At 44.8% G+C, this 19,052-nt stretch overlaps 1 protein-coding gene and 1 long non-coding RNA gene across 2 annotated transcripts in view; one reads left to right on the top strand and one right to left on the bottom strand.

Moving 5' to 3' along the window:
• LOC146172835 (uncharacterized) overlaps positions 1-19,052 on the top strand; it is a 91,153-nt gene that overhangs the window by 19,959 nt on the left and 52,142 nt on the right. The window lies entirely within an intron of this gene.
• Positions 206-9,074, bottom strand: LOC146172836 (uncharacterized). Its single transcript, XM_084584234.1, has 3 exons — positions 8,986-9,074; positions 3,250-3,433; positions 206-386 (listed from the first exon to the last, which is right to left on the bottom strand). The coding sequence occupies exons 1-3, from the start codon at positions 9,071-9,073 to the stop codon at positions 206-208; spliced, it is 453 nt and encodes a 150-aa protein (XP_084440360.1). The 5' UTR covers position 9,074.

Below are 19,052 nucleotides of genomic sequence, written 5' to 3'. Positions count from 1 at the left end.
GTTAATTTCTGCCTCCCCTAATTTGTCACAAAAATTGATTAGCGCACTGCCATAAAATATCGCCATATACGCAAGGCCACCCGAAATAAATATAAAACCCTTGTTATCGAAGCGAGAGAACATGCCCTTGTGGGCTATTCAACGTTGTTGCCAACGACGGGCACTTGAACTCTTGTAAACAGGTGCGCAAGTAGAGGCAAACAATCTAGACATGAGCGACAGGCACAACGCTTGAACTCACTCCAAGGTATGCCCTGATGAGCGTGTTTTTGAGAAGATGGAAGGTCAGATGCAAAGTGTGGGACCCCGGATGAAGGGGACATTTGCTGTTCCAATAGACATTCCTCTTCTCCGTCCATGTCGTAACATTACAGGTCTTCACGAGGCTTTCATTGGAAACAAATAAAAAGAAAAGTAGATTACACAGCAAAATTTAAAAATACGTATTGCCTTCTAGAACCTTGCCTGTGAGCAAGTGTATGTCGCCTCGCAAGAAAAAAATTTCCACAATAATTAAACAGAAATTATCGCTCTCTATAATTATGCGATCGATGGCTGTTGGTCCACGACCGCTGGAAGCCGGTGCACCCCCTCGCCAGCCTTCTCTGTCGCAACCACTGCTTTTCCACTCCTGGCAACCTGGCTGCAGTGGCGAAAAGCGCTGTGGAAAATCGCATCGCGCCTGCAACACCACGAGGGAAGCCCTCACTTCCCCTCTCTCGTCTTGACGGGCAGCGGCGGAGGTAAGGCGAGTGGATGGGACTGCCGAGGAAGCGATCGCTTTGAGGAAAATCTCATTCAGGGGCTAGGATTGATGGTGGTTCACTTTTGAGTTATTCTTCGAGGTCACTGACGCGGTCCTAGCAAGCGGTGTGCTTTTGGATCGTACTAAAGTTGAATACAACTGGAGAAACCTGGGGCAGATGTGTCTCAAAAGAGCCTCTTTAGGCAGTGGCGCCGACCGATCCTTATAGAGGTGTGGTTATTCTAATTAAGGCCTAGTTAACTTTCCTTTATCTTCCGCATCATGCGTTGTTCAGCTAGCACTTCCAATGGCATTACTTTCGAAACTCGGGCGACATGATATGCTGAACATATACGAAGGAGGCTTTGAGAGAGGAAAGCGAATTTTTTTTTTGTTTTTGGTTGCAGTCGACTGCACAACCATCACAAATGGCGCACCAACATGAAGCCTCCCTGGAAGTCCAGTTGGGGAGGCTGGCTCACGTAGAGTCGGGCAACATCTTTCCGCGGATGAGGAAATGCGACGCCTGTTAAGTCGGTTGTGAAGAGCAATTAAAAATAATATTTCCTACTTATGCAATGAATTTATTGCTTCTAATCTGATTTCAACGGCCGCGATGACCACCTCTACAGACTGCTGTCTCAGAATTTGGAGTTAATATTTTTATGGCGCCTTGAACTAGTTTTGAAATTCGACGATAGTTTTCCTTGGCAACGAAAGGAAGGTAGCAAGGGCAGGGTGTCTTTAATTGCATAATTCAGAAAAAAATGTTCAGTCTCGAGACGATACGCTATGTACTAAGAAGATTTGTTACCAACTTCACATTGGTCAACCTCTACTGGGGCAGAAATGGCTGCACTTCATGCGGCGGTAAAGTACATTTATCAACAAACAACGCAAACATGGGCTGCGGCAGCCGTATACGATGCGTTCAAACTGCCTTGAGTCATGAGCAACTTGTAGCGGAGGTACGACCTCAGCATCACCAGGCAGTAGAACAGGGTCACGACATCATCTACCAGTGGCTCATAGCGGCATTGATGGCGACGACTTAGCTGATGATGCTGCTCAATCAGCTCACAATACAGCCAACATTGTCCACATTTCACTGAAAAGAGCCGACGCAGCAAGACACCTTCGGCTGCTTGTCCGACGCGTGACTGCACAATAGAGGTCTACGTTTGACGATGCAAATCTCGTTCCCATCACTTCGACCCCATACTTTAGCAGCAAGTACTAATTGGCCTCCTCCACTGTGATGCTACGCTGTTGGGTGGCCTATGGCTGGAAGTGGCGTTTGCTATAACGCCTACTCCCACTTCATCACAAGTGCAGACTCTCCAACTTGTGAACAGGGCGGGCGTTACGAAACCACTGGGCAAACTTTGTGACTGCCCATGGTTTGAGAGAGAGCGAGCATTCCTGGCTGTTACACTCAGCCGCTTGTGCTCTCGATGTGTTACACAAGAAAAGATTCTAGCCAGTTGGACAAAATTGTCATCACAAAGCAAAGCGATGAAGGCTCTCTTGAAGTTTTCAAAGAACTCGGGGTTGAGCTCGCAATCGTGAAGTTTAATTGTGCGCCCTATGTATATTGAGCTTAGATGACTGTGGACACCCATTTATGTCTCTATATTGACATTTTCCTTTCATTGCCGCCTTATTTTTCCCTTTTCTCCCTTTGCTCCCCCCCTCCCCCCGATATGTAGGGTAGCCTACTGGGCATCGCCTACTTATTCTCGCTGTCTTTCTTTTCGGTTTCTTTCTCTCCCCCTCTCTCTCTCCCTCGCCCCCCCCCCCCCCCTCTCTCTCTCTCTTTATCTATCTTCACTGTTGGCTAGGGGTATCCATTGTGTGGCTCGCACTGCAAATTGAAGTTTTTTAAATCAAGGCAAGCGCATGTTTTCAAGCAAACTTTGTGCCCTTACTTTCGAACATTGAAAACAGGTAGCCGCGTAAGATGTATATATAAAAAAAGACTAACGGTAATGATTTTGTTATTATTTATATCATACTACAGATTATATTTGAGATCCAAGCATAACAAATACATAAGTAGATATTACAGATTTAAGCGCAGAATGTAGAACTAAAAGTAAAACGAAAATCGGCTTTCAATCTTTTGTGCACTGACAATCAATGCACTTTGCTCTGATGGCAAACTAATACCTATAACCTGGGACTACATTCCTCTGTTCGGACTTCTGTTCGTTCGAATTCTGTTCGTAGCCATCGTAGCCAACAAACGTGTTGCGGATCATAAAACGACGCCCGCCTGCCAATACCTACTACGTTACAATGGGCAGAATTCTGTACATATATCTAATAGCAGCACAGCTCAAAAGCGATGAATAAAGTAGCTTTTCATACTGCGAGCTTTATATGTATATCAGATGTATAAGCCACGTCAGTGTTATGATCAGCTCTGCTAGCAAAATTTAAATACCATATGGTCGCTCATTCTTGCGAATCGAGTGCTCTTGAAGGACGCTCCGTCTACTTACCATGGGAACACACTCGGAATACACGGCAATTTCTTGCCGTTGGAGTTGGCAAAGGAGATACGAAGGACAGGACTGACACCAGCAACTTCTTTCACCGCAGCGGTTACATTGATTTGGACATTGCTTCCAAGCTTTGCATCCGTGATGGAGACATTCGTTATGTTGATGGCAAGGTTGTGCAAACCTAAGAATTCAAAATATAAAAGAAATTCAGATCCAGAACAATACACTTACCGCAAGAGTTCGAGCAAGGACCCCTCCCCCCCCCCCCCCTTCCTTCTCCCTCTCAAACGCTGAAATTACTAGGAAAGTGGAAGGGGGGGGGGGGGTGCGCTTTCCTGGAGGGGGACACCAGAATTTAACGTGACAAAATTTCGTGCGCAAAAATTGATTTGAGTGTTTTGCACATGGACTAAATGTTTATGACTTGTCGGGGCGATCAGGCTGAGAAGTTCGCGTCGTAATGCGAAAGCATTTTTCTTACTGAAGCTGATTACGTTGCTGCATGTTCGTTCCTTTATGCATTTGCCTTTTCTTACATGCGTTTTCAGCTTTAAATTAAGGGTATATTGATGCTCCACGCTCATGTAATGCTTCCTGCCGCACAAGGTTGCTGCGCGGCGTTTTGTGTCAACCTCTACCGCTTGAAATCAAGAATATATTGAGTCTCGATGCTGATTGAATGCTCCTTGTCACGCAAGACTGCTGTGCTGTGGCGTTTTGTGTCAACCTCTACCGCTTGAAATCAAGAATATATTGAGTCTCGATGCTGATTGAATGCTCCTTGCCACGCAAGACTGCTGTGCTGTGGCGTTTTGTGTCAACCTCGGTAGATGGCTCAACGCGTCTGTCTAGCGGGATATTCATTTTCGTTGTTTTCTTTTGAATTTTGCATGTGCAGATTTCGAAACGATTTCGTTGTTCGCAATAATTTAAATTCTGGTACAGATTAGTTGAACGTTGCCTATATTTTTCTTTTTTTTTTCCTTAGATTCAGTGTTGTTTCGCTCAGCGTCTTCCGGCTTCCTTACGCAAGACAAAGAGAATCACAAAAACACAAAACAACTCTCAAGCAATACATTACGAACTTTGCTAAGGTTCTTTGTACCAGCATGCAGATATTAGCCACTCACTTGATTGGGTCGCATCAGTAAGTCATGTTAAAGGCTGCTTAATTTACCCAAACCCATGCCTATATTGAACGTTTCGTATTGAGTATACTGTATCAGATGAGGCTGGACAAGTAGCTATAATTCATAATGACCGTCGAAAGTGTTTTATAACGTCCATCATCATTTCTTGTTCATGATCTTGAAGCATTAAAATATTGGTCATGGTTTGCTCAAAATCATATTAAGGCCGTTCTATATAAGTAGTCTAAACAAGGCTAATTGTCGATTACGAAGTAACCAAAGCTATTCCACTGAAAACATATGTTCTCCAGGGCTGTCAATTGTGGCCTTCGCTGCTTGTCCGATACATAAAACCCTTTTTTTGTCTGCATCGATCGTTAACAGCGAAGATATTCGTTCTTTCTCCCCGGCTCAGCGCGATATTGAGATTTTGGTCTATGCTTGTGGCGTCGGCCTTTTTGTTCTGGTAAAAGAAGTGTACTCGAAGTTTTGCATTTGAATAGCTTTGCGAATCATAGCGTGCTGCTCTTAATTTGGACAAATTCAGAGGATTTTCGTTTTCTCAGTAGGGTACGATGCAGGGTCTTTTTGGGGGCATAAGCTGAAATTGCGGCCCGCTTTCATACCTAGGTGTTCCTCTCCACCAAGTTCGCAGCATTGGAGTGTATTCGGATTCTCAAGTATTGCCTGTGAGGCGACAAACTCGGGTTCGGATAAGCCGGGAAGTTTCAGTGTGTACTCGCGCGCAAGTCTGCAAAACATTGACGTTTGCAAAGCTTGCCTACGTCGGGCAGGTTCTGCATTGTGTGAGGAAGAAGATGCAGACAGTGCACAGAATATTCCCAACTTTGTGTGGTGTTGTCAATGGAAGCGCATGCGTCGTAACAAAGCCTTCCTATGAAGTATTTCTAAATGGCACTTGATCACTTATTTGTGCATCAACTGGTCTTGCATTTTGTTTCTTTGTCAAATTGGCAAATCACAAACTTTTCGGTTGACGTGCTCACTCGCGGTCTCAATGCTCAATATACTTAACTATTTGCTCCAACTTAACAGGCGCATAAAGGAACTCTATGGGGATACCTAAAGGAAGTTGTGTACACCTTCATTTTCTTTACTGCTCGCTTTTTCTTAGATTACCTCTGCAGCTTCTCAGGACGAAGGTGGCCTCGATTTTTACCGAGTCTCTGTTTTCTGTAATAATGTACCGGCTGCTCTGCCTGAGGTTTTAGGACACTAACTATTTAAGAGCTTTACGTGCTTGCGCATTATACCTGCTGAGAAAACGTTCTTTTTTTCAGTTCCACACCTTAACGCCCTCCGTAAAGGTATGACATCAAGCCGAGGGGATGTTGGGGCAATGGTGGGTGCATTACGTACCGCCTGTGCAATAGGGTAGAGTCTATTGATCTTTGTTTTATCATGTGCTGTGACGCAGTTTTTATGTGACATATTACAGCTAACACTTAACAAGGACATTGAAATCATCCCCCGCAGTATTCGTTTCCAAGCTGCTGAGAAAAGTTGTGCTGTGCATAGGAATTATTCGTGAAGTTGGGGCTTTTTAGTTTCTGGAAGAGCGGAATGATGGACGGCTGTTCCGAGGGCAGTGCGCTTGTGTAGTGGGAGTGTATGTAGAAGAAGGAAGCCATGCCAGCCGATGCTAGCCATTCTTTACTCAGGTACAAATCCCAACATGACGCTCACAGTGCTCCTCGAGCCCCATGCGCTCGCTCTTCTTCTTCCTTTTCGTCTTCTGAAGCCTGAGGCACCAATATTCAATAGCGCATGCTGCTCTGGAAGAGCTGCATAGCTGGCTATCGCATCTGGATTCTTGCCCGTGCCTCCAGGAATCCGGACGCTTTCAATGGCAGGGGAATCGATTGGTCATGGCAGGTTCACTTAATTCAGCTCGGTTATTTCAGGCATGGCGTGATCGTGTTATAATTGTTAGAACTTTTTCCATGCAATAAAGAAAAATGACAGCGTGGCGTAGTCGTTTGCGCTCTTGGCGGAGGAGCGGAAAGATGATGGTTTGATTTTGTTTTAAATGCCAGTTCGCGCGGAATCAGTTTTGGTCGACACTCCCCGTCTACACCACGTATTAGCCAAGAAAAGCTTTCGTTTTAAAAAGCAGACAAAGCCTCTAAAAATTCCCAATTCTCCTCTTGACACAACACAACAACCGATGAAAAATATAGTTTGAATTCGCCAAACCCAAGTGCAATATACTTCCTGAATGCTATAGAAATTATTTATCAAAACCTCTCTGAATATGGTAATCTGCCTTTTGTTTCCTTCTACCACTTTCCCTCCATCTTAACCGCGAGATTGCCAAGAAGATTGCCCTTTTTGACTGGGGTGGTTTGCTGAACAAGATGGGGGAAAGTCACGCAACTCTACGGGAGGAGCATCTATTGGAATTCTTTTGGTAGGCTCATGATAGGCTCCGTTTTCATTCCTCTCCTGTATATGATTATTAACTCGAACTTACTAAAACCACACTTCACCTTATTCTTCTATAGTGTTAACCAAAGGTTTCCAGTAATAACTTCACCAATCAACGCTTCTTGATTAGTGGATAATTGGAAAAGCGGTTCTAGTCTATCAATACGACAGCAAAGCGTCCGCTAGCCATTATTGTATAGTATGCCTTACTAGTACTTCATCAAAAGGCGCAAATATATAATATTCTTCAATCCTTTTAAGTTCCGTAAATCGAGCTGATTTTTTACGTCAGGGCAACATAATTTTACAAAGTCGTACCCTTGTGAAACACATTTAACATCGTTTACATATGCATTGTACAATATTCTAGATCTCTCATATCCAGCCGACTGCATATTAGATTCGTCAAAAGCATTCGACAAGAAATGTCACATACTACTGCTTCACAAACTATCAACACTGAATATGGACTGTAAATTTTCGAATGTTTTCTACTTATTCGATTACAATTTGCTTTCGCTAGTGGTTATAACTGTGATTTTATAAAATTGTACTCAGGAGTTACACAAGATTCTGCTCCCGGCACCCATTGTTTCAGATTGACACTAATTGTCTCCCCTCGCTTGCTAGCTCTCGTATACCCCTTTTTGGTGATGAATATGTCATTTTTAGGGAAATAACCGACGCTAAAGACAATACATTACTTCAGTCAGTACTCACTACTGTATGGAACTGGAGCAAGGAATGACTAATGCAGTTATATATTAACAAACGGAAAATCATGGTGTGTGTATCTAAATAAACTTTGCCTCCCCACCTCTCTGTTAAATCAATAGCAATTCTTTGGAATCAGCCTTGCCATAGAAACCTCTGCGTTCACGCTACTTGAAAAATTAGCTGGTCCCTTCATACCGAGAGCATAATTAAAAACGCTAATCACATGCTAGGCTACTTACCTCCCAACTTCTACAATGTTCCTTTTCGCATGAAACTGTTGCTATAAAAAACATTGCTACAATATAAAGCCGAGTTTCCTTTACCCATGCGGTACCATACTCATGGGTACATAATTAGTTATCTCGAAATGGTCTAGAAGAACCCTACATTTTATCCTTGCTAGCTACAGCTGGTCAGCGAGGATAATTGCCATGAAGACTAATCTCTGCCACTCATCGCTGACATCGCGTAGATAAGTTTTCGCATTGCCCTGTTTCATAATTGTACCCTCCTCCCACTATTCGAGATCACTCCCCAAATGCATGTATCCCACCACATTGATCATCACAAAGTCAGAATTATGTCATGTAACACGAAATACTTCTTGCAGTTGTTCTTATCGCGAACCTCGCTTGACTGGATCCACCTTCCTGAAGAACTTGTTGACATTCATAATTAGAATAGATTCCGTGTAGCTCTAGCTAACACTGTTTATCATTCATATACTGACTGTATTTTTCTCTTCATTTTTTATATTTATCACTCCCACTCGCTTAGGCATCTGGCATTGAGGGGTAATGTAAACAAGTAAAAGTTAATCAATAAAATCACTTCAAACAAGGCACGGCAGTGGACGGAGACAGCCAGATCTATTACAGGGGACACCTCCGCCTTCTGTACTTCTGGGATGGTTTCTATCAATGTTCTATCGTTCGTATGATAATTTTGCATGCATGAGCGCGTCACAAAAGGTGAAATGCGCTGATTTGCTTATGAAACTTCTTAAAACAGGAATGAGCGAAAAGACTCTGTTAGGAACGGTCAATTATACCTTTGACTAAATGAGGTCCCATCTGAACTTGCCAATGTTTCATTTCAAAGTATGAACGTTTTTTAGTTTGTTTAATTTTTATGATCTTTGCAGAAAAAAGAAAAAGAAAAACAATACAGACAACCTTCCTTCTCTCCGCCTCCCGCTTCAACCGCCCAGCCGATAACAGTCTTGGGAAGGTCCACAAAGGCGCACTTGAGCTCACCAGGTTAATGTTTACATTTGTTTTCAGCTGGCCGCCGTTTTCAGGTACGAAAGCCGAATGGAAGGAGCGTGTGTAGTTTAAATTTACCGAAGCTGACTGATGTGTTTTAGGAAAAGAATAGAGCATAAATAGCCAAAAATTGCAGGCAGTCAAAAATGTGCAGAATGTGCATTAGGCCTTACCAGGACACTGAGTCACAGGAGGGCTCTGGGTAGAGCAGGCCGCCGCCTGGACAGCGGCAAGATAACCGGCACAAGCAAGGAGGAACATGTCCGCTTTGACGTTTGACCACGCACAGGCAGTAGCTCAGCATGCATTCATTGGCTCTGCGTAGGGGAACTGCGTCACACCGTCCAATGACCTGTGAATTCTGGATGGTATAAAAAAAAAACGGCAAACAGCTTCGCCAACCTAACCAAAAACGCTCTTGAAATTTATTGCATCGCTTTTCGTTTTTAGAAGAGTAGCGTTGCCTGTCAAACACTGTGCTTGTCATTTGCGACGTTTCACGCAAGTGTTTAGAGACGATGTAGAATGGCGAAACAGCAGGGCTTGACGTTCTGAAACGGGACGCGAAGAGACTGTAGGTAGACGTGTCAGGAATGTTTTCGACAATTTTGGGCTTCAGTGACATTCACTGAAGAAGCAAAGCTTGCGCTATTGCACTTCACCTTTATCGAAGCGCACCAGCCGAAGCCTGCATTTAATCGACCTAGTATGAAGGTCCATTGTAGGTACGTAGGGGGACCTCACATCTCTTATTTTGCAGAAAAGCTTTTTACCACTCTCTTCTTCATTTGAGTCAGCGGCCATGATGTACAACTACAAGCCAAAAATGCTGAGTAAAGCTGTATACAGACGTACCGAATATGGGAATGTAGTCGATTCCGTATATAACAAACCTGCAGATATCGTATTTTTGCTTGTATCGAACGCTCATTATACTCTTTTGAATATCGTGTGCAAAAAACGTACAGGTGGCGTGCAAAACTATGGTCACGCCGCTGGTGGGGGAGCGCACACGTGAAGTCTTTGTCAAAGAGCCCAGGGGGTCTGATTCTGATAGATTTCGTGCGGTTGTAATGCATTTCCAGTATTCCTAATTTCTCGATGGTAAGAGGATTTTTATACCCTCTCCAGCGTGAAGGACCTCCACTAATTCTAAATCGGCGCCACTAAATGGCTCTACACTTTTGGAAAAGGCTGTACATCAGTGAGTGAAGCCGGCAGTATCGTTTGGTCAGTGTGTTCCCATGCAGTCGTAGTGTGATGAATTCGTTTTCGTGCGGTGCTTAGAGCGTTGCATAAACAGTACTTGCTGCCACTTTACTGTGGCAAAAATTGCGAGTCATCTCCAGCGACAGTATTTCAATGCATAAATCTTCAAACGCTGGAGAAAAACGTTGAAGATTCCACTTACTCGTCGCACTTGGCAAGCAATACGAGTGAGAGCGCACTGTTTAAGCTCATTTCGCGTTAACAAGTCGCTTCTTATTCTTGACCCATGTTTAGATATGAAAGTATTTGAAATAATATCGGCATGTCAAAGTGAATTTTCTGACGTTCGCAACCACTCGAGCTTAGTTACTGGTAACTCAGCATATTAGGTACTACATAATGAAGTAACAATGCCCGTGTTTAGTGTAGCGATGCATAGTTTTGCGCGCTTAGTTTTCAAGTAACTTCATAGGCCTCGAGCGTAGTATAAGGATCGATATACTAGGATCGATATGATGAGCATGAGGTTTGCGATTTAATGACTGAAACATGTTGCACCATGTGCGTGCATTTAATGACCTATACTCGATACTTGTTGAGAGTCTTGTATGTAAATATTTTTGAGCTTGTACCGAGGCGCTTATGGTTTACGTAGTGCAGATTTTATCAAAGGATGAAAGCACACGCTTTGTCACGTTTCACCAATTTCTGGCTGTACACAGTATTAAACGTGCCATCATAACAATCTAATCCATCGTCGTGGTTAATGCTATGATGAATGCTTCAAATATTGGCGTGCCTAATTAGAACATATGCGATTGTGTTGTCGGACCCCGTTTGAATCGCGCATGGTCTACCTTTATTCCGCTTGAACCAGCCTCTTTGGCCTGTGAGAACTGCGTACGTCTATTTCGCAATCCGAAATCCGTGGTTCGATTTTCATACCACTCAAATTTAACTTAGTTTTTGTTTCTGCTCAATTACTTTTACTTTCCTTTGGTTAGAGGAACCGTGATACATTTATCGTTATTCATTGCAACGTTCATTGGGATTTTCTAAGCGCGGCCAATGATGGCGAATAGAACGACGGCGCCGGGTTTTCTCCGTTGTGGCACTATTAACGACATCGTGGTTAAGACTTGTGAATTTGACCGATTAGGTCACACATAAAAGGAGCGATGCTGGCACGATGTTGGCAGCCAGCACAGAATGTGTCATTCATTGGAGGCGCGTCAGTATCCTGGAAGAAGGCCAGGTCGAGACGGCAAGGTCGAGACGGCAAGGCAAGGGATGCCGTGTCTGGCGTTTATTCCGATGGACAACCGAGGCACGTGCCACCGGCGACGCCGCGGGATGATGCGATGGTATGTTCACGTGAAAGAAGAGGATCCTTGGATGGCCCACACTATTTTCCGGAGGGGTCAGGAGCAGCCAGTCTGGCCGCTCCTAAGCAACTGCTGCATCGCGGCGTGCAAATGGCTTCAAACGAGACACATGAACTATCTTAGTGCCACGGTGCACGTCGATCGGCTGGGGGATGAATAGGTGTCACTTTGCAGTTCACTGGGGAAGTTTGGGCGATGATCGTGTATGGACAAAGGTAGCGGTGGTAAATTTATGACTAAGGCCAGGGGTGTGGAGTGGTGCGTAAAGTAGTACTTCATCACCAGGACGGACACTAGGACCAGGACTAGGTAATGCACAATTTAAATGTGCTTTAAAGCAAATTTGGGGTGAAGGAAATAGGAAACCAATAGAGAAAATTCCTCTGGTGAAGCAGTTGATCAACCGGTCAAGCGCACCCACAATTTAGCTGGGCTGAAAATAGTCATTTAGCGCTTGTTTGTAGAAGGCACCCCCCGCGTGTATTAGTGAGAGTTCAATTCATAGGTTGGGCGAAGCCAGCCTAGAAGAATGAATATTCGCGGTGATTATCACATGGCCCGCTTCTTTGCATAAGAAGATGGAGAAATTATACTCTATTTTAAATCAGTTATGATAGCGTTTATTATTTCCCAGTAGCAGAATTACACCTCTTGTGATGAGCTGTGACATTTCCCAAAACACTTTCCGCAGCAGTTTTAATGTGAACGCCAACGTGAAATGCTACATGCGGCCCTAAAGGCGGTGTGCGACGTGAGATTTGACGTCCTGACCTGGTTCTTCCATATTTTTAGAGCACGCGTTCATATCCTCGGAGCGGCACGTGGGGGTAGGCTACTCTTTTGAGGCCTGGTGCGGGTGACGTTCGGCACGCGGGTGCGCTCAAGTGCGCCGCGGGGATCGCCGGGTTGCCGTGCCCGAGGCTAGCGGTGCACTGCCAGAACTGTAGCGTGCAGTAAACTGCTGCAGGAAGCGCGCCGCAAACTTGGGTGCACCGTTTGACACTTCTGCATTACAAAGAAAGTAATATTCTGGTATGTTTTAACGCTATCACGTTAGAGACCTGGTTCACCGAAAATCCGAGGTTGGCGTGAAAAATCAGGACGCTGTTAGGCGACTATAGCTGCCAGCTGGACGTTGCGTTGCCTGGAATCACTTTTGGCATGAGCTATTAATTCGGGCCTCTCCTTTCATACATGAGGGTGATATCAGAATCAGCCTGCCGCGACAGTTGTATTCACGTTGCCTCTAAGCCACGCAGGCACGTTCATACGGCTTAGGAACAAACACTTGCGCAGGCCTCCCTCAGCTGGCATGTAATTTCTGTATATATATTCTCACGACCGTTTTTAATAATAGTCCGCATTCGCTTCCCGATTACTTAAAACGCACGCGTTGCGTTCTCTACGGCAGTTTTAGAAACTCGGCTCGAGCACAGAAAATTAAATCAAATCTTTGAAATTCATCACTGGCTTTGGGCATTATAATAAATATGTGCACAAAACAATTCCACAGTACCCTCCCAACTAAAAGGCACACATTGTTGCATATGATATATTTTATTGGGATACAAAGTCATAGGCAGTAAGGAAACCCTTAACTTGCTGCCTTAACCTGCTATTTGTAGCTAGAAAATTAAGCTTCGATCTTCATCCTTAAAGGTATTGAATGATGAGCGTCCAGCAGTGTAGTCATTCATTCATTCATTCATTCATTCATTCATTCATTCATTCATTCATTCATTCATTCATTCATTCATTCATTCATTCATTCATTCATTCATTCATTCATTCATTCATTCCCACGGCTTCCTTAGTCAACGTCAATAGTCACGGGGATAGACGCGCAGCCAAGAACTTTATTCCCGTCCACGATGTTGAATTTGATTATGATACTTCCATCCTGAAATTGAGAAGAGAGTCAAGCATATTAAAGCGAAATCAGGAAAATATGCCAGCCATGATGTTGATATGATACATTACATAGCTGGCATCGTAACGTAGGTCATGACATGAATTGTTGCCTCTAAAGAGGAATTCCTGTCAATAGCAGAGCGGATGCATGCGCAGCCCAACTACGGGAAGAAAATTGAGGAAGTAATCATGCCCTATGAATAATGCATTAAGTTGGTACACTGTATAAGGAGTGATAAATAGTAATATCCTTGGAATAAGCAAGCCAACAATAGGATATACGTCTGGTAAAACGTGTCTTAAGAAAACCGAAGCCGTGCACGAATGAAGCACGTTTTCTTAGAGTGATATACTATGGCTCCTTGCATTGGTAATGTAAACTCGAAATGCAACGCTATTTTATCAGAAGAAAATAGGTGTACGTGAAAACTATACCGAGATGGGATCACAACACTTCATATTTAATAATCCCGCAGTAGAGACAGTATAACTAAGTAACATTCAATCGCACAATCGATTACTTTTGATAGATTCCTGATTTTTGCCTTTTAAAAGAAAGTAGAGGTCCGGTGCAGGTCACGATATAATAACGCATAGCAGCCTATTCTCTAATGCAGAGATATTCACCTTGCGTTTAGTGCATGATGGTGTCGTGGCCTTATGTCACACAAACCTGACCACAATATAATTATTATGCATGATAGCAACTGCTATGGCCTTCTTCCCTTGCATCAGTGGTGCTTAAAGATTCATGGACAGGAAATAGATTTGCGGGAAATGGTGCACACCTTGTTCGAAATAGCGCACATTTTATATTATTACCAGCGGCGACGTGAAAAAAGATTTTGTTTTCTTTGGTTTTTGGGGTTTAACGTGAAGAAGCAACCCAGGCTATGAGAGATGCCGTAGTGGAGGGTCCCGGAACTTTCAACCACCTGGGATTCTTTGACGTGCATTAGGGAAAAAAGTACTCGAGGACCGGAAAACGCTCTACAACAAATGACGGCATTAGCTGGCCTGAGAAGTTCTCCACGATTTACAGAAGCTGTTGCACTTGCTGGTGCCCACGGTGACGTTTCCAGCCGCCTGGTTTTAAGGTAGAACGAGAGAAAGAAGATGGCTACACAGTGTGAAAGAGCATTGAACAAGGATAGAGGGGGGGGGGGGGGGGGAGCCTCAGCTCGCAAGCCGAGCCAAAGTTTTGACATCTTCGTCTGGGCGGGCCATTGTTCAGCACTCTAGCCTGGTTCAAGTGTGCTATTTAGTACGTAAATCTTTATTTTATTGTCCGAAAACGCTTTCTCTACTCCTTTTCGAGAGATCAAGCTTTGTGGTTTTGAACGGACGCCAGCGCATTTTGGTATCGTGTAATTTTTGGTCGTACGCATACAAAAGAAAAATAAATGAAACACAGCCTCCTCAGATAGCGCGGGAAAATTTTATAAACGCATTCCGCTCGCCATAGCCTTCGATTATTTTCACGGCACGCAGGCAATCTCTGTTATGCACAAGGCCATATCATTTTCGCAATGTCCCTATATCAGGGCTTCGATTTCTAGGGCTTAAAAGTTCTGTAGTCGAATGTAAAGACACCAGCCGTGTATGCAAATTTACCTTACATGCCGCACTTACCCCAAAAAGGGCCTCTGCTTCTGGGCCTTTGGGCAGGCGGAAAGATAAATGAGTGGAGTACGTGCCCGGCGGCACGGGGCACGTGTTGCCCCAATCCTTGTTCAGTTCCTTTTCTTGTCTTGTCGTTCCGTCACAAAGATTAAGCGTGCTGAAAGGAGAAAATGAGGGAATAGAAGCAAGACTCATAAAAAGGCACACTGAGGATGAACAGATTATATTGTCACGCAGTGGTGACAAGGCCTTGGGCGAAAAATGAGGAGACGATATTTGCAAGAATCAACTCTTTTTTTTTTGGGGCTGAGTTACGCCCGCAAATCAACTGAACGACTTGGCGGCGGCGATAGCAACAATCATGTTCAGAGGTCGTCGATTTACTAACTCCGTCATGACGACAAACGCTGTATTTATAGGCAGCCGGGAAACATCTAGATAAAGCCGCAAAACAGTTATTAGCACAACCAAGAACAAAGCAGAAACATACTCTAGTGGTCGAAATCATCGCGACACCTGTCGGCGCATGTTTCGCAAGAAATAAACTGATAAAGCTGCATCTCTTGACAACGAGCATGAAGAAATAAAGAATACAGAACTGATCCGCGTACCAAACTCAGAGTGATAGGGCTGTGTGCCGGAGGCTGTCGAAAAAAGAACAAATACAGATTTGAATGGTTTGCGGCATTACCCTTCCCCCCCCCCCCCCCCCCCCTCCTTAAAAGGCATCAACCCGATGCTTACAAAATAAACACAGAAATGTAAACAAAACACTAGATATTAAAATAACTTTAGCGCGCGTAATAATGTTTGAGGCGCACAACACTGACGACTTCTGGGCGCGCCCGAAACCTTTGGGATGTGGTCGGGCCGTCCCGGATGATCTCGTAGTCGAGCTGTGCGATGCGTCGAAGGGCTCGATCTGAAGTACCGCCGCAAGAGCTTTTCTCTCAGTCCGCGGAGGCGTATCGGCATCCAAACCCACACTAGGTCTCCCGGCCTGTACTCTGAGTCGCGTCAGGCGACGGTGTGTTGCTGGTATTTAATGCTCAGCCGGGGAAACCGTTGGGCTTCCTCTGCACGGTGAAGGTAGGCGGCGACGCCCAGGTTCTCCTCGTTGGTTACGTGCGACAGCATAGCGCCGAGAGTCGTCGTGGGCTTCCTGCCGTACACAAGCTTGAACAGGGTCACTCTGATTATCTCCTGGACGGCCGTGTTGTGCAAATTTATTTATTTTATTTATACAATACTGACGACACTCAGATGGACCCAAGTAGAATGGGCAAAAAATACATAAAAAGAAACGCGGCAGATTAATTCGCTGAAAACATATGAGTAAGATGACTTAGTAAAGAACAAGGAAACACAAGTCATCCACTATCAGTTAATTATGCAATTTGCATTGGCACCTATACTGTTTAGAGCCTGAGGGGAGAGTTCATTCCATTTAGTTAACGTGTGAGAAAAATGAGCACTTGGAGGCATTGATCGTAGTGTTGTACGGTGTTAGTTATTTTGTCAGTCGCGCTCTGAATGGCTTAAGCATCAAATCAGGGCTATTGGAGAGTCCGTTATTTTTCAGCAAGAAAAGAAATTTGAATCTTTGAAATTTTCTTCATGTTTGCAATATCTGTACGTTGTGTTGTGGCATAGAGGGGTTAGAGAGTCGGCAGAGCGATATTTATTAAAGGTGAATCGCATAGAATAGTAGATGTGTACACCTGAACAGCTGCGCTCGAATATCTCATTACATAGCATCTTAGTTGTCTGGGAATTGTTTTCTATGTGATGTGAGTTTGCCCTACGGTGAAATTTACGCGTAGTTGAGGATTCGACGGAAACCCGTCCGGCAAGGGAAATTCAGCATGTTGACGAAAACAGCACTCGCCGAAGTCACAGACGAAACAGAAAAAACAGAAAAAAACAAAACATAAACACATTGACGTTTCGGCACCGCTACGGGTGCCTTGTTCACAATGGAAATGAAACGAGATGGGCCGTTGCTTATGAAGTTAAAGTGTTGCGCACAAAGTGCATGTACATCTCGGGTAGATTTCCCCGCGTCCTGTTTATCGCTTCGCTTGTCATTTGGATGTGTAATGATTCCTTGAGTAGGCGGGTAGATAACAGTTTTTCCCTTTCAAGTATCTGCGCGGAATCCCAGTCAATCAGGTGGCCCGTGTCTTGATTGTGCTCTGCTAGAGCGTTAGAAGTCACTTTTTTGTTCTTTACGTCACGTTGGTGTTCCTTCAATCGTCTTCTGAAGTCGCCAGTTTCGCCTATGTAGGAAGCGCTGCAATCTTTGCAAGGAATCTTGTAGACGACGCCAGGGTAGCTTGTCTTCTCCAAAGGGTCTTTGACCCGTACCAGATGATTTCGGAGCTTGCTGGATGGTACATGGGACACTTGGACGTCGTAGGCAGCGAATATCCTGCATAAGGTTTCGCTGACGCCCTGGGCATAAGGAATGGCAGTACGCTTTTTCTTTTCTCTTCTTTCTCCGGTTGGAGGGGCTGCAGCGCGTAGTTCTTGCGAACGCAGGACCTGGGAAGGGTATCCGTTTTCTTTAAGGTCCTTCCGTATGTGGCTTAGTTCACGACGTGTTTTTCTTGGGGTTGAGCAAATCCTGAAGGCCCGATTAAAAAGTGCTGAGGCAACCGATCGCTTATGCCCTAACGGGTGCGCTGAATGAAAATTCAGATATTTACCCGTGTGGGTAGGCTTTCTGTATACACTCGTCTCTAGACCGTTTCTTGTTCTTTCAACAAGGACGTCAAGGAAGGGGAGTCGTCCGTTGACTTCTTTTTCTATAGTGAACTGGACGCTTTCTTGAAACGAGTTAAGGTGCCGCAGGAATCGTTCGGCGTCCTCTCGACGGATGAGGCAGAAACAATCGTCAACGTAACGAAGGAACAGTCTTGGTGGAGGGTCGAATGACGTCAGTGCGCGGTTTTCAATCGTTTCTAGGGCCAGGTTGGCACAAACCACAGAAATGGAAGCACCCATCGCTGTCCCGAAGACCTGCCTGTAGAACGTCTTGTTGAACGTAAAGTACGTGTTGGACAGGCAGAATTTGAGAAGCTGGCATAGATCGTCCGTTTCAATAGGTGTACGTTCTAGCAGAGACAAGTCGTTGTTCATAGCTGTTTTGCAACATTCGACTGCGAAGTCTACCGGCACACACGTAAACATGGATCTCACGTCGAAAGACACCATGACGTGGTCGTCGTCAAACGTTATTGTCTTTAGTTTTTCTACAAACTGTGCCGAGTCTTTCACGTGCGTGCTGGTTCTTCCGGCCAAAGGAGCAAGTACCCGGTGTAGGTAGCCCGACAACTTGTACAATGGAGACCGGGTGAAGTCCACAATCGGGCGAAGTGGCACATCCTTTTTGTGCACCTTGGGTACCCCGTATATGGCTGGCGCGGAGCCATTGTGACAGAGCAGACGGTTATACAGGTAGCCCTTGTCCGGTGGAACGAACTTGAAAACTTCTGTCAGAAGCTTTTGCAACTCAGCTTCAATTTTCTTTGTAGGGTCTCGGGCCAACTTGGCGTATGTCACTGTATCACTCAAAAGTGCCTCCATTTTTTGCACGTAGTGAACGCGGTCTAATACGACAACGGCGTTACCTTTGTCGGCAGGAAGTATCGCAATGTCGCTGTTGTTTTTTAGTCTCGTTAGTGCTCTTTGCTCAGCGGGTGTGATCGAGCCATTCTTGCCTTTTGAAAGCTTGGAAAGCGCTCCGATGGCCCGTGAGCGAGCTTCGCTTTGTAAGCTGGGGGCGACCTTGCGTACAGCCTCTTCAACAGCACATGTCATGTGAACAACATTTGGACGAGCGCCGACATTGAAATTAAGGCCCCGCTGAAGTAGGCTTCGTTCATCTGCGTCAAGCTGGTATGAAGACAGATTGCAGACTCCTGATGTTCCCTCGGTCTCAGGTTTTTTGCATAACAATCTCTTGAATTTGGCATTTTGAGCCACTCTTCTTTCTTCTTGGCTCCTGGCTGCCTCACTGTTGGCATGTAGCAGGACGTCAAAGAAATCAGCGGGAATGAGCCGCTCCAGATGCAGCTGGGCGCAATAAATGTCGTTTTCTAGTCGTTTGA

This window comes from Amblyomma maculatum, chromosome 11 (assembly GCF_055883805.1).
Source record: "Amblyomma maculatum isolate TAMU_Amacu chromosome 11, ASM5588380v1, whole genome shotgun sequence".
NCBI classification, from domain to species: Eukaryota; Metazoa; Arthropoda; class Arachnida; order Ixodida; family Ixodidae; genus Amblyomma; species Amblyomma maculatum.
The sequence above is the reverse complement of the archived record's forward strand: the minus strand, read 5'-3'. Positions and strand labels throughout refer to the sequence as shown.